Source organism: Calypte anna, chromosome 4, assembly GCF_003957555.1.
Source record: "Calypte anna isolate BGI_N300 chromosome 4, bCalAnn1_v1.p, whole genome shotgun sequence".
NCBI lineage: Eukaryota > Metazoa > Chordata > Aves > Apodiformes > Trochilidae > Calypte > Calypte anna.
The window spans coordinates 4,983,549-4,999,458 of record NC_044247.1 but is presented as its reverse complement, the minus strand read 5'-3'; the positions used below and the strand labels follow the sequence as shown (position 1 = coordinate 4,999,458).

General features: G+C 44.5%; 1 protein-coding gene across 2 annotated transcripts; it reads left to right on the top strand.

Moving 5' to 3' along the window:
- The first annotated feature begins 627 nt into the window (after positions 1–627).
- On the top strand, positions 628–8,936 carry RAP2C (RAP2C, member of RAS oncogene family). Of its 2 annotated transcripts, XM_030448929.1 has the most exons (4): positions 652–709; positions 809–1,215; positions 2,968–3,287; positions 6,925–8,936. In XM_030448929.1, the coding sequence occupies exons 2-3, from the start codon at positions 943–945 to the stop codon at positions 3,244–3,246; spliced, it is 552 nt and encodes a 183-aa protein (XP_030304789.1). In that variant the 5' UTR covers positions 652–709; positions 809–942; the 3' UTR covers positions 3,247–3,287; positions 6,925–8,936. The 2 variants fall into 2 exon arrangements, with proteins under 2 accessions (XP_030304788.1, XP_030304789.1); XM_030448928.1 differs by having other exon boundaries at positions 628–1,215.
- Positions 8,937–15,910: the final 6,974 nt, after the last annotated feature.

Below are 15,910 nucleotides of genomic sequence, written 5' to 3'. Positions count from 1 at the left end.
CCGAGCTGAACTGGGCTGGGCCGGGCTGGGCTGAGCTGGGCTGGGCTGGACTGAACTGAACCGGGCTGAACCAGGCTGGGCTGGACTGAACTGGGCTGAACCGGGCTGGACTGGGATGAACTGGGCTGAACCGGGCTGAACCATGCTGGGCTGGGCTGGACTGGACTGGACTGAACCGGGCTGAACCAGGCTGAACCGGGCTGGGCTGGGCTGGACTGGACTGGACTGAACCGGGCTGGACCAGGTTGGGCTGGGGTGAACTGGGCTGGGCTGGGCTCAGCTGGACTGAACCGGGCTGAACCGGGCTGGGCTGTATTGAACTGGGCTGGGCCGGGCTGAACCGGGCTGAACTGGGCTGGGCTGGACTGAACCGGGCTGAACCGGGCTGAACCGAGCCGGGCTAGGCTGGGCTGGGCTGGGCTGAACCGGGCTGGGCTGGGCCGGGCCGGGCCAGGAGCTGAGCCTGCGCTGACCCCGCGGGCTCCTCCGGGCCTCCCAGCTCCGGGCGTGCGGAACCCCGGGAAAGCTCCGTTGGTGTCACACCCAAACCCGTCCCCCAGCGAGGCGGGGTCAGCGCGCCGGAAGTGACCGCGAGAACGGCGGGGAGGGGCGCGCCTCGGGTGCCGCAGCATAAACCTTCCGGGCGGGGGCGGCCGCTGCCGGGCGGTTCCCGCGGGTGAGGCGCGGCGGGATGGAGTGAGGCGCGGAGGTAAGGGGAGCAGCGGAGAGGAGCGGGGCGGCGAGCGGCGGCGGGACTGAGCCCGACTACGAGCCTGTCCGGGCCCTAACGGCTGTGTCTCCCCCTCAGGCCGGCGCGGGAGCAGCGGGGCCTCGCCCTTCTCCTCAGGCGGGCCGGGGCTATGCGAGGGCCGCGCTGCCGCCTGCCTTAGGCCCGGGCCGCGGCGGTCCCGGCGGAGGAGCGGGGAGTAACTGCGGGTCCCGATGCGGGAGTACAAGGTGGTGGTGCTGGGCAGCGGGGGGGTGGGGAAGTCCGCCCTGACGGTGCAGTTCGTCACCGGGACCTTCATCGAGAAGTACGACCCCACCATCGAGGACTTCTACCGCAAGGAGATCGAGGTGGATTCGTCCCCCTCGGTGCTGGAGATCCTGGACACGGCGGGTACCGAGCAGTTCGCCTCCATGCGCGATCTCTACATCAAAAACGGGCAGGGCTTCATCCTCGTCTACAGCCTGGTCAACCAACAGTCCTTCCAGGTAACTGGGCCCTGGGCTGGGGCGGGCGGGCGGGCGGCTGGCCCGGGCCTCCCCTCCTCAGAGACTGCGGTTCCTGAGCCCTGGGGAAGGCGCTGGGCCCAGGGGGAAGTTCTAGCGCTAGCCCCGTGTGGCTGTGAGCTCCTCATCTCCGAAGGGGCAAAAGTGAAAATGCCCCGCTAAAAAGGGCATGTAGCGATCCTGCTTCCTGAGGGAAAACTGCTTGCTTTGCAGGTACTTATCAGGGTGGCACCATTGTTAAATCCTATGCAGTGTTGGAGAACAATGACCCGCTCACACTCCCTCGTGGAAATCTTTTGGCAATCCCCTTTTATGAAGAAATCCCCTGATATTAAAATCAAGACTTCCCCTTGTTCCCTCCCTCCTTCTTATAAGTTATGTTTCTTCAGTTGTTTTGAGGAGAGCCTTCCTGTTCTGCAGTTGTGACTTGCGAAGTAAACTGCGATTTTTCCACCTCCTCTTCCCAAAATACATTCCTGTCCAGCAGAAGCTCGGTGTTCTCACAGCGTAGGTGTTGCACTGGAGAGGGAAACAAGCCACATGCAATAATCTGTGGGTCTGAATTTCATTGCTGCTGTTAAAAACTCTCAGGAAAAAAAAATGGAACTGTCTCAGTGGGTAACTGTTGTAAGCTGCCTTTAGAAATGGGATGTTATTTGGGGGGAAATGTGGATTTAGCAGCACTGCATGCAGTGCAGGGGTTTGCCTTGGCTTCAGTTGCTGAGTTGGGTGTATTCCAGCTGCTTGGCAAAACCTTGCACACCCCCACTGAAGCAGGGTGTTTGCTTTTGCTGAAGCCTGAGCTTTATCTTAGTAGAGGCCTCAGTATAGTGCAAGCTGAAGACATAGTTTGTTTGGGAAACAACAGCAGGGATATTGGGATTCTTCTCCCCTTCTTTTCACTTACTCTGGGGAATCAGTGAGTCCCCTCTCTTCAAGGAATGGGCATACAGTTAGTAATCCACCCTGTTAATATTTAATTATTCTTGTTTGTCTGTAGCATGTTTACTCTGGAGGCTGTAGGTGTAAACCACCCTCTGCAGCTCTTTTACAAAGTGGTAACTTCAGATGCTTAATTGCTTTGTCTTGGAACTATGCAAGAATTTGTAGAACTTAGTAGTCCTGATAGTAACTTAAAACACTCTGGGGGCAGACTCAGACTTTCAAGTGTAAACTCTTGATGTTAGCTCAGACTTGAATAAATGCATCTCTAGGTAATAAAATCTCTTTACAGGATCTAATTTGGTTACTTACGTGTGATTAAATCTGTTCACAATGAATTATTCCAAGCATTTCAGAAGTGAGAAGACTTTATTTAAATTACTGGCTTTCTCAAGATGTAAACTAAACACAAGCTTCCTAAATGATTGTGTAATGGCATGCTACTGATGATCCTTGTTATTAAGGCTTGAGAGAATTTTTTTTTCAGAAAACTGAACTCAACCTGAAAGGCAGCAATATTATGTCTTAATCTGAACCAGAAGTCTCTCTTTAGTCACTTTCTGTTTGTGTCTATGCATACATTGTTTAAAATGTGTATTCATTTATAGTAAATAACTTCCTTTAAAGAGGAGTTTCCTCCGAGCTCTGGATCTGCATGAACATAAGAAGGCTCCTGATGTATTTTAAATGTTCAGTTGCATGCAAGGGTTATTAAAATGTGCTTCTGTGTTGCTTAAACAGCAATTTCATGTGATTATTTACATGCACTAACCAGTTGGGTTGTTTGATCAGGACATCAAGCCAATGAGGGACCAGATTGTCCGGGTGAAGAGATACGAGAAGGTTCCTCTCATCCTGGTGGGCAATAAAGTGGATCTGGAGTCGGAGAGGGAGGTCTTATCTGCAGAAGGAAGAGCCCTGGCTCAGGAGTGGGGCTGCCCCTTCATGGAGACATCAGCCAAGAGCAAAACAATGGTGGATGAACTGTTTGCTGAGATCGTCAGGCAAATGAACTATGCTTCCCTGCCTGAAAAACAAGATCAGTGTTGTACAACTTGCATCGTCCAGTGAGAGAAATTAAGAGAAACCTCAATCATGGCCATACAGAGCAGGTTGGTGGAACAGTCATAACTAATTCAGGTGCATAATTATGCTCTTTAAGTAGGCAGATAAAGTGTGGCAAGTAGTCTGAAATTAAGTAGTCTAACCTGGAGGTAGCCTTCCTCCAAAGGAGGTGTAAACTTGTGCATTTGGTTGCACATGGTTACTTGAGTCAAGTGGACTTCTTGCATTACTTGACCAGGGTCAGTCAGGGAACATTGCATTTACTTGAAGTAATTTTGCAATGAGACAAATTATATGATCTCATCTGCACCTGTTTTGAGTGTCAGTGCTGTATTTGACAGTACATTATCCTTAACAGTGTTTCGTGATGTTGCAGTAGGTTTCATTATTGGTTGTAATTGGTACCTGAATTATTTTCAAGTAATGAGAATTACCTTGGAGTTCAGCAGGATTATTGTGACCAGGTTTCCAGGTAGTTTTGATGAGAAGACTTTGAACCTGTTTAAAATAAACAAATTCAATAGTACAGAAACTGAAGTGTGCTTAGAGTACGTTTCTGCCTTATTAGTGGAATAAAAGAGAACCATCCCAAGTTGTGACAAGTGACTTGAAGCCCACGTGTGCTGGTTAAGGATGTGTGCAAAGTGCTCTTCATCTGAAATCTCCAGAGCAGAGCACACATTATAAAATGGCTTCCCAGTGCACAGCTCTTTCCTTTACCAGTGACTCATAAGAGGTGTGGCAAGACTGCCCTGTTCAGAGGGGCCTCTATAAAGCTTCCTGTCTTGGGTTTTGCTTTAGTTGGGTTTGTTGTTTTTTTTTGCCCATCACATGTTTGGGTTTTTTTTCAGTACTTTTTTTCACCCAGTTGTGTAAATGGATCTGCAGGCAGCAGTGCTGTTCTTTTGTGAGATGGTTCTGGGCTTCCCTTGCTCTTGTTTTCCTTCATAGCCTTTGCTGGTTGAGTTTCACCATGAGCTTGAACCTGTGTTGCTGAAAAAGGCTCTTCTGCACCCTTGGCACTCTGTGTGCAGCCAGCTGTCCATTAGACCTTCAGTTGTCAATTGGATCTGTTTTGGCAAACAATTCAGTGTGATCTCTGGGGGCAAGTGATGGGGATGGTGGAGGACATGAAAATGCAGGGGAAAGAGCTGTCCCTCTTGACAGCTGTGCTGATTGAGGCTTAGGATCTGACTGCCATGTTAGTAACTCTTGCTTGAGTCAAAGGAGCTTTTTCTGTCTGAGTGACAAGAGGGAAAATAGGTTATTACTGGAGGCTTTGGACTGTGTATCCTCTTTAATCTTGAGTGCAAGGTCAGAGAGTGAAGTCTCAAAGCATGTCTTTGAGATTGTTATCAAGTGCTTTGTGAATGCAAAATTCTAGGTGTTCATGACACTAGCACTGTCATACTAAAGATAATCAATGTTTTTATCTTCAGTTCTGTGAAATAAGGAAAAGCTGCTGTTGCCATGTAGGAGTTGTATTTAAGTTCAAGATTTGCTTGCTGAAAGGTGAGCAAACTGCTTGTGTTGGAGTACTAATCCCTAACTCCTGCAGAGCCTTAGGAAGCAGTTAATGAAAGGAAGCACTGCTTTTTTAATGAAGTGCTTACAGGGTTAGTGTCTTGATTTGCTTCTAGTAATGCAAAGTATCAGCCAGTTCTAAGGCAGCTTAACAAATAAGGGTATCTGGCCTTAAGGTGTCCTGCCAAAGGTTACACCAATGCACTGTGTTACGTTTTTCTAATCTTGTGCAGGTTGCTGTCTTCAACTGTGACAAAATCAAGACCTTTATCCAGGAAATTTATACTTCCAGAACTGATTGTCTCTAAGGGAGGCTTCTTTGTAACCTTACCAGTTTTGGACTTAGCATTGAAACCAAGTTTAATCTTAAAAGTGAAATTTAGGTGGAGATGGGGGGGATTCCTTTGAATCCTAACTTCAGCCTAGATTTGATGAGTTCCTTAAATATGCTCTTGCTTCAGACAAAACATCTACATTCTTGTCTTTGTGATCTCTTGAGAGGATCCTAAACTTGTGTGATAACACATTTCCTCTCCTTCATTCTGCCTAGCTCAGTGTCACATCAAGCCTCTAGCAGAAAAATACATTTTTGCTTTTAGGAGATGCTGCTCTAAGGATAAAAACAAAGTATAATATTCTAGTCTTTATTATTGTGCAACACAGAAGTTTCTCCTCCTGGATTGTCTGACATCCCCCTCTCTCCTGCCTGCTCACAAAGAGGCTGTAAGAGTGCTATAGAAATTCAATGGGCAAAGGAGGTCAGAGGAGGTTCTATATGGTGCTAATTGTAGTAACTAAGCACAAGTTAAATGGAAATATGACAAATCTGCAGTGGGAAGTCTCTAACCTGCAAACACAGGGATGCTAAAAAAACACCTGGATGAAAGTAACATTGCTTGCTTGCTTTTCTCTTACTCTCCCCAGCACATTGCTGGCGATAGCACTGGATGCTGGATTTAGGTGAAGTTTTGGGATGGATCTAGTGCCAGTAGGATGAGGAGCTGCACTGTAAATCTTTTGCCTTTCCTGTGCTCTAAGCAAAGATAAAAACAGTTAAGTGGTTTGAATCCATTCCCAGTGAAAGCTAAGTGTTTGCAGTTTGGACAGCACCAGAACCCTCCCCATCTAAAACTCGTGGATCAGCAGTGGGAAGGGGGCATGACCCACGCTCACCTGAGTGGGTGAGAACTCCTGTCAGTTGGAAGATCTGCAGACAAGCAATCCAAACCTGGTTATGTGCTGTCAGCAAGGGAGTACTGCCCTACTGCTTCTGAAAGTTTTGGGGAGAGCAGCAAGAAGGGGAACCCTGGCTGTGTCAGTCTGTTAGTTGGGAGCAAATGCAACAGCTGAAAAGAAAAGTAGGAAACATAAGGTCCTGACTTCTACAAAGAAATAGTTTCAAGAGTAGAGAAAACTCTTCAAAATCTCTTTTGAAACTCTTCAAAATCTCTGTGAAGCCAAGGGTCAAGCTTCAATGAAGTACATGCCTGTGCATGTGAAGGACAGGTTCCTACAGAGGCTGAGCTTCCAGCTTTTAGGATACCTCTGCAGATAAATCTTGTGAATGCAAACCAGTTTTTAGAAATAGAAAGCTGTATTGGTCCCATTAGTAACACTGCTTAGATTTGTGTGCTTTATTGAGAACAGTTGCTTACAGTTCTGTCCCTGCTAAGTCTGATAAATGCCTAGGGTGGGTTTTTTTTGTTTGTTTGTTTGTTTTTAGTAGCAATTTAGAGAATCTAAATGCTGGGAACTCGGATGTCAAAGCTTAATGAGTTGGCTTGTCTACCTCTTCCCAGAACTTGTGCACAATGCCATTACTTGATATTACTGGTGATGCAGTGCCTCCTCCCCACCAGTGCAAAGTCTAGTGCATGTATCTCTGTACAAAATAACTTCTATTTCCTGTCTGGTTTAGATCTTTACAATCAACTCGCTGTGCCCCAGGGGCAGCTGTTAAAAATTCCATAGCAGGAAGTTGTTACCTGTTTGCCTCTTTATTACCAGAGTTAGAGGGGAACTTGAAGAATGCCACTGCATAAAGCAGTGTTTTGGAGCTCTGGGTGGAAAACTACCTGTTCCACACAGTGGGAGAAGCTGAGTTCACTTTGAATGTGTATTTGGAAATGGCTTTCATTAGGTGTTTTGTTTAAATTGCAGATAAAACTCAGAGGAAACTTGCACAGATGCTGCTTTGGAGAACTTTCAGCCCAGGTTGCAGAGCTGAGCCTTGGTAAACCTGTCTCTATTACAGCACATTGCCATACATCTAAGTGCATAAGGTTGGTGGCCTCCAGGACCCACACACCTTATTCAGAATGCTTAGTGTGTTTACCATAAGTTTGAAAATCTGTTCTTTATCTATCAGTCCTTTTATAGCTTTCTAAGTTCATATAATGGCTAATATGCAAGAGTTCATTTTTAATATTTTAATTGATTTCTTTAATCAATTCTGAACTTGTATTTATTAAATACTTAAACTCAGTATTACCTACTCAATGCCTTTTAAAAGAAGAGTTTTAATGGAGAATAAATTGAGCCTTAAACAAATGGTTACTTCTGTATATTACCTCGCATCAGTGCTTATTTCTATTTGCAAAGTTTCTCCTACAATGTAGTTGGTCATTCTTTGAGACTTTTTGTTTACGTGTGACAGTGTCATGAAAAGATACTGAAAACACCTCTGTTGTATGGATGTTGTTTCCCTTTTCTTGGCAAATGCAGCTGTGATATTGTAACTGGTCCAATTTGACAACAGGGATTACTTGGAATGGGATGTTAAGTCTCCAGCTGATGTTTCTTTTCTTGCAATAATGGGCTTCTCAAACTCACTTAATAAGAAATGACAATTGTAGCATTGCAAAACAGCAGCACACTTTTCCTTCTACTGAGTTCCTGAACTTGCTTGTTTACAAATAGCTCCTTTATGCCTTTGAAAAGGGATAATAGTATCCTACAAAATGGGCTGTATGCCTAGTCAGTCAGCTCAGCTTTTCCTGGCACATTGAGACATCTAGTAGACCTCTGCACATGTAAATCTAATGCAAATAAGATCACTTTACATTTTATAGTTCTTAATGTTTGTCTTTCTGAATAATATTTTAAAGCAATATTTGTTAGTTTTTCTTGCACTGTCACAAATTGCTTTTTTTTTTTCCCAACAAACAAGTTTAATATTGGAGACAAGTTGGTGTAACACAAGGGGAAAAGCACCAGGTTACAGTGATACTAACTGCAAGTGTGCTTTAAACAGCCATTGCCTTTCTTATTGTTTACCTGATCACCATTTTCTCTGAATACTTGAAAATTTTAACAATAACACAGGTATAAAGAGCAGAGTAAAAATGTACAAAGAACAGATGGAATCTTTTTGTTTGGTTTTATTAACATGTTGCATACATGAGAGCTTTTTCTAGCAGTGGTTTAAAATGTCTTGGTTTTTTTGCAGAAATTTAATAACTGCAGCTCACCTACTGCACCAAAGTTCTAGGTTTTTAGGAGCCCAGCTTTAGTCATTTGAACATGCTTCTAGAAATGTACATTTTTTTTTTTTCCCTGTAATAGCAAAATAACTTTTAGAAAAGCTCCAGTAAAAGCAGTGATGGATATATGAGGTTAAGCAGTTTTAAACTCACAGATTGTATTGTGGATGATGGCATTTGAAACAATAAAAGATCTCCGGTACAGAATCTCAACATTAATGTGTTTTATTGGTAATACTGCAGGCTGGCTTACCAGTGGTAGCAAAAATAAAGATTCTGAGTCTGCATTCAGTGTTGAATTTGAATCCTGAAAAGGGGACACCAGGTTTTCTGCTTGGTTATTAAAACACCTGATTTTTGTTTTTCCTGTGGGGTTACTTGAAAATTTTTCCCCTGTTTGTACAAACTTGATAAACTGGCTGAGGCTAATGCTTAGGTTTGCACTTTAATATCAAAAATTAAACCAAACCTTGTATTCAAAGTAGGTTTTTTTGTTTTTGTTTTTTAAGTGGTGGTTGTTGATCTGTTGTAGGTTGTAAGGAAGTAATAGGAAATAAAGTAATTCATGAAGATCTTAGTTTTCCTTTGCCTAAGGAGGAAAAAGTTGGTTAATATTAATCAGTGGTTCATTCCTATGGGTAGTTATCAAACCAGTGCTCATTTTCATTAACCTCAGCAAAAAAAGGAGAGGAAAAAAAAAAGGAAAAAAAAAAAAGAAAAAAAAAAAGGAAAAAACTCTTAAAACTTGAACTAGCTTAGAGTGACAGGACTGGGAAAACAAGAGATGGTTTCTTCAGCACACTTTGGGGGGAAAAAGGGACCAAAAGTTATTTTAGGATTCCTCAATAGATTGCATGTGAAGTTGCTTATTAGAGTAAAAGGCTAATAATAAATGCAATATGTATTGTCTTTACTATGGCATCTGTTTAGGAGTTGTTCAAATCACTGCAGTAGGGCTCTGCAAATAAAATTGTAACCTAACATCATGTATCTAATGTACTGTATCTTTACCAGTGATAGGCAAAATCTGGAATAACAAATGCAAAAATGGAACAATTACCTATAATACTTTGTAAAAAGTTTTTTCCAGTAGAATTCATTCTTGTCATTTTGTAAGACAACCCTACAGTCCACCTGTTTGTAACTTTTTTAATAAAATAGATAACTGTATTACCAAACTGGGGTGACAAGTTTGTGTTCAATTTCTTTTTCTAAAGTGAGCTCAGCTGACAAGCTGCTTTTTGATGCCTTTCTTGTTGTGTTGGTTTTTTGGTTGGTTGATTTTGGTGGGGGTTTTGGTTTTGGTTTTTTTGAGGTTATTTTAAACATAGTAACCAGCTTGGAATTGTCACAAATCACCCCTTCCAGCTCAGGGAAATCTGGTGTACAGCTGTGCCCAGATTGGGTCTAAAGCTTGCAGTCTCAGGTGCTCTTGAGTAGACAGGAGTGGAATGAGTTCTTCCCAAGCAAGGCAAGGACAACTCTGATCTGGGAAGCCTGTTCAGAGCAGGGGTGCTGCCCCTCACAGTCCAGTAGGATGAAGCTTTGTGCAAAAAAAGTCTCTGCCTTTGTCTCATTCCAATCTTATTTTTCATATAGGATTTTGTGTGTGTGAAGGTGGCTCTGAGTCCTGACATCTTTATAGAATCCCAAATATTTGTCTCATAACAGCTGCCCTGACAGAACGGATGCTGTGGAGGCCTCATTCCATAAGCCCTCTGGACTCCCCAAGGAGAGCCCCTCATTTGGGTAAACACCCTGATATTCTCACAGGAGCAGCCCCTCCTTTTGTGGCCATCCCAAAAAGCTGAACACTGTCCCTGCCAGGGGAGCTGTGATTGATGCCACCCTGGCAGGCAGGACACTCTCCTTATCCCATAGAGACAGGAGCAGGGAAGCTGCACCCTGCAGAGGCAGAGTGACATCTGGTGTGTGCCCCGGGTAAGGCCACTGGAGAGGGTGCCTGTGCAGAAATCAGGGTTATTGCTGTGTCATCCCATCTGGAGGGCTCCAACTGAACACCTGGCTCTGCAAGATATCCCAAAAAGGTGGGGTCAGGTGGCATAAAAGAGGCACTCGAAATGCTGGGTGTGTGCCCAGCATCCAAGGACCTGAACTTCCTACTGAGATCATCACTGGATCCAAGGTTGGTGATATCTTTCCTATCTCTCCTTTATCTCTCTCTGTGTCTCTGTTTCTAACCTTATCTCAGCACATGAGGGTAATGTAGTTATACTACCCATTGCTTTGTTAAGTTTTGTTGGTTTTAACTTGTTTTGACAACTTAAGTTTTGCTAAATTGTAATCCATTGCTTTCAAAATACCATCATTTGTAATTCTTCTAGTCCTAGTCTGACATGCTTTAGAGTTGTGTTTTTATACAAACCTCTTGGGTAATAAACCTCACTCCTGAGTACCACACAGAGAATTCTCAATCTCACCAAATGGGTTGTTAAAAGAGATAAAATAGAGGAGGAGGAAGAGGATTGGTCCCAGGCTTCTCTCTCAAGGAGTTTAGAATACAAGGGGGTCCAGTCCAAATCTCCCTGGGTCAGCCCCCACTCTGGGGAACTCTACCTGTGCCCACCCTGTGGGATGTGATATTTGGTTTGGCCCCCACCTCTGGGAGCTGTGCTCACTTTGTGAGATGTGACAGTGCTGCACCCCCCTTGTGGGTTGTGACAAGCTCACAGTGTCTCTCTCTGGAGCTGCTCTCTCCACCACCCCACACACAGCAGAGGAAGCACTCTCGGGGCTCTGCTTCAGGAGAAACAGAAGATTTTTCTAGAAAATTTTCCAGCTCAAAGTGCCCAAAGCAATCTGGTAACAATTATCTTAAGCACTCAGAGTTTGCCAAATGATTGTCATCTAGGCCCTGTAACAAGAAGTGGATCTTCCTCAGTGCTGACCTTTAACAGTACATTTGCAATGAAAGGCAGGTGTTAATGTAAAATATGATTTAAACTTTAGAAACACTAAAGTTTCTAAGCTTTACCCTTAGTATCTTCATTCCTCAATGATGTGTTAAATAGGCAGAACCACCTGGTGTTCTTAGCACCCCTTGTCCAGCTAAAATAATGTTATCCTTGTCTTGAAGGAGGTCTCTGTCCTGTTTCTTCTTCCTCCACTGAGATGGAGGAGTCATTTTCATCTCAAGAGGCAAATGGCAGAGAAGGGCAGATTGGCCTCTTGAGGTGGTGTTGGATGAAGTGTGCACCCCACTTAACCTCCCCACCAGTGGCTGGGGTGAAGAATGTCCCCCCCTGACTGGTGAACATGTGTGTGGTAGCTGACAGGACAGGTCTGCTTTGAGAGGTAACAAGTGGGTTGGTGACTGAGTCAGGTTTTAAAAATAAGTTGTAATTGAGCAACAGTATTCCTGATTCCTTGTGGCACTGAGTGTAACTTAGCAAGCTGCCTCCTGCTCCCACTCTGAGTCAGGGAAGTGGATCCAAGTACAGCCAGGGAGTCCTTGTGACTTCACACCACTGGTTTGTGTCACAGTGACAGTACAACACAGTGTGGGTTGGGGCTTTTAAGGAAGCACACGAGAGCTATGTTTAAGGTCAATAACTTGGTGCTGAGAGTGAATTCTGCCACTGCTGTACAAATGGCTGGGCAGTGTCCTGTGTAAAACAGATGTGCTTGCACCATTTTGCTTTTAAACCTGGGCTAGTTCTTTTTGTGGCTTCATGGACAGCCTTTTTCTTTGGTTTAACAGTTCCTGTTCTAAAAGCACAGTGGCCCTGCAGGAATCTCCCCAGTGTCCTGCTTCTCCTGTGCAGCCTGAGGAGGGGAACATCCTGAGCAGTGGGTTTGGAGAACAGGAGGTAACCACAGCACAGACCAGAGGACACTTCCCCACCTCACTCTCCCGTGTGTTATGGGTGACACACAAACTGATCCCTCACATGGGCAGAGCTGGGCCTTGCAGGCTGCCTGGCTTTGGGTATGAGGCACCAAACCCAAGAACAGTGGGGACAGCCCTGGGAGGAAGTACCTGAGATCCCTGGCATGGGTGGAGGCTGAACTGCTGGCCACACCTGGTGTGGAGGGAGCATCATGGTGTTATCTGTCCTTACAGTCTCAGCTGTAATTACAGTCTGAAGTTAGGTGGGAGTGTCTTGTCTTCATTAAAATGAGATGTGGGTACTAAAACAATATTGTGTTGACTTGTTGAAGTTATCTCTGCTGAAAAGGCAGCAGCCCTGGTAGCTGGATTTGCTGGTAGGTGCCTGAGTGTTGGGTGAGTCAGGTCCCAGTCAGCAGCTGGAGGAGGTGAGCACAGAGATGCTGTAGCTGCAGAGAAGTTCTGGTCAGAGATGAGGTGGCCCTGGTGTCTGCATTCTGTGACAGCAAAATGATGTGGCTTTTGCCTTGTGTTTTTTAAGTAGCCAGTTTTATCCCTGTCTGGTCAATACAACCATGAGGAGCAGAGAAGATGGACTTTTAGCCATAAATCAGCAACAGCTTTGTTCAATTCAAAGGTCATATCCTACCTGTAGTAGGTTCTTGGCTCTGCTGAGGGCAGCATTGAGCTTATGACAGCTTGGCTAGCAGAGATGATAGTTTGGTAACAAGGTTGTAAAGGTTGAAATTTGTTATTCTCCATAAAAGCAGTGTATTTAGTATGAAATCAACTTTATTGCCTCTCTCCAGATCACTGTAGTAGACCCGATACCCTGTTTCTTAAAAGCAAGTAATAATAATGATCATGTGATCAGCAACAGCATGGCTACTACAGGAAAACACGATGAAATAAACTGAAATTTCAGCAAAGTTGATTTCTATTGTAAAAAAAAAAAAAGCAAGCTGCACACAGAGCACAGATGATGCTGGGCAAGCTGCAGTTCTGTGGAGGTGGTGGAGAATTTTGAAAGACAACGTTGGATTAAGCACTGCTGGAGGAAGGGATGTGTGGTGTCCATAGTTCTGCCTCTGTACCATGTGTGATCCCTCCAAGTCCTGTCCAGTCTCGTGTCCCATTCCTGATCCTGGCACTGGTTTCCACTCAGTGTTCCAGGAATTTTCACAGACTTGCCAAGTGCCCTATTGAAAAATTCATCTGCACTACTGAAGTTAGACATATTAAAAATGACTTAATGATGTCTCCTGATAATACCACCTGTGCTATCATTTGCATTTGCTCACAGCAAAACTGCCTTCTTCTGCCTGATGATGGCTTTTGCAGAGTTTGTACAGCCTGGAAAAGGAAGAACAACATCCAGAGGCACACAGCTGGACCCAAGTGCTGATCCCTGCACCCGGAATGCTCACCTGGACCTGGTGCTGAGCAGAACTTCCACGAGAGGGAGCTTGGAAGCCAAGATCTGGTTCATCCTGGCAGCCACAGGACTCGGTTCTGCACAGGTTGAAAGCAGAAGAGAAATGGAAATAAATGTATATTCTGGGAGCCTGGTAGCCTGGTGTGAGTATATCTTTCTAGGGCTTCAAAGAAAGTTTTGCACAATTAATTTGTAGACAAATAAAGTCTTTCATGCATTTGGAATTTGCATGAAATGGAATCTCCATTTGGAATCTTTCATGCATCATTGAGGTTGTTTATGATTTTCTATTCTATTACTACAGGCAGGTAAGATAAGCCATTTGCCTCAGCTGCTGAAGCTAAAATAGAAATGTAATCACAAGAATAAGATTTTATATGACTTTATTTCCTTGAGCATCAGAAACTGTTACTAGGGCGAATCGGGAAATTGATTTTTAATTTGGCTCAGCTAAATCTGTTTTGGTTTTTATTATTATTGCAACTGGGTGCTGCAGCTGAAGGGGCATCACAGTTCTCATGTGTCAGGGTCACAGTCTGGTGCCACACAAATGCCTGGAAGTTGTGCTGATCCAAGCTCTGCTGGTTTGGCAGGGATGTTTGCCCACAGCAGAGCTGCCTGCACAGCAACCAAACCCCTGTCCCTGGTGATCCTGTGACCCTTCCCAGCTGAACACTGATGGAAGTTACTTGTGCAGCTCGTGTGGGATCATGGCACCACCTACACTGGAACCATCCAGTGTGAGACAGTCAGACAGTGCAATTCTTCTTTAAATTTGTCTTCATTTGCAGTCTCACACCAGGGGTGTTCACCTTCAGCTCTGTCAGTATTCGTGTACAGAAGCTGCCTGCTTCCTTTTGGAAGCCCGCTTCCTCCAGTTTTTCAGAGAATTTATTCATGCTGATGAACACCAGGATGCTGCAAAGCTGCTTCCAGTGAACAGTTATTTGTGATGTTGTGTTGCTTAAGTACAGTGGAAATGTCAGTGAAAGGAAGAGACGCCACGATAGGATGCTCTTGGATGGGATCAGAGCAAACTGGAGAAGAAGTCTTGCTCCCTAATGTCACCCTCTCATAACAAAACAAAGAGCAGGTCAGAGAAGCCTGATCCTGCAGCTGGAAGCTAATGGGTTAAACCAACCAAACCCACAAAATTAAAAATACATTAATTTCCATTTTCCCAGCAATTCCATATGAGTGATCAGTACAGCACAGTGATGTCAGGCTCTTTAAGCTGGTGTTTGGCAAGTAAAATTTGATGGCAATGCAAGTGTATGATTGTTTCTTATATTCAATAGCCAGAAAAGGTTTGGGACAGAAGTTTTTAGAAGGGCAAGACCTGGCGAGTCAGCTGTAACTGTTGAGATATACTTGAGATATAACATGACTTGTGAAGTCAGTGAAAAATAATAATATTTGTTACAGGCTTAAAGGCAGGACCAAATGTGCTTGGACCATCCCTACCTGATATGTGTCTGTGTCATCTGTGGCTTTTCCAGTCTGCCCCAGTGTTTCTCTCACCTCACAGTTTAAATCTGTCTAATATCTATCTATCTTATATCTGTCTCAGATATCCCTTGCAATTTCCAGTAGTTTCTTTGTTTTCCCTATAACTTGGGAGCACATCCTCTTGGAATGGTCTCACATGTATCAAGAGGCCTTTGTTGTATTCTCTTTAAATCAAACTCAGTTCTTTCAGACTTTGTTTTTTGAAAATACCATTTCTAGGGGAAATATAAAAAAAAAAATAAAGCAACCAGTATGTAAACCAGGACCTCATCTGAGAGCGAAACAATTCCTTTTGGTGTGGCAGTAGGAATGTTGCAGGTACCCTGTTCTGGAAAGAAATGTTCCTGTTCTGCAGTATTGCTGCTGTGCCTTTGATTTATTAACCAGCTGGTGATGTTCCTTTCGTGTGCCTAATGCTGTTCAGAAGGAATTTTGGCTGTACCAGAGACAGAAGTCAAGCAGCTGACCCTGCAGCAGGGAGGGTTATGGCTGTGGAAGAGGTGAAGGTGTAACATCTCCCAGCAGCTTTAGTTAAGGAAGAGGAAGCGTAAGGTAAGGCCACAAAGGACCAAAATCCACCTGGGTGAGTCCCTGTCTCCAACTGCTGCCAACAGCAAATGTTTTGAGTGTGGGAAATAGGAAGAGTGCTTCTCAGCAATGATCCAGGTGTGGGTTCTTGCCTTTTGAACTATGGTAATTAAGAACCTCTGGCAGGTCTCTATTCAATGACTTTATCTCTTCATCTTATTGCTTTTCCTCTAAACTGAATGTGAAGATAACCAGGAGACAGCAATGTGCAGAGCCCCTGGCTGCAGCCATGCAGGTGAGTGGGTTCCACCTCTTCTCTGCCAGAGTTTGCTCTCTCAGAGC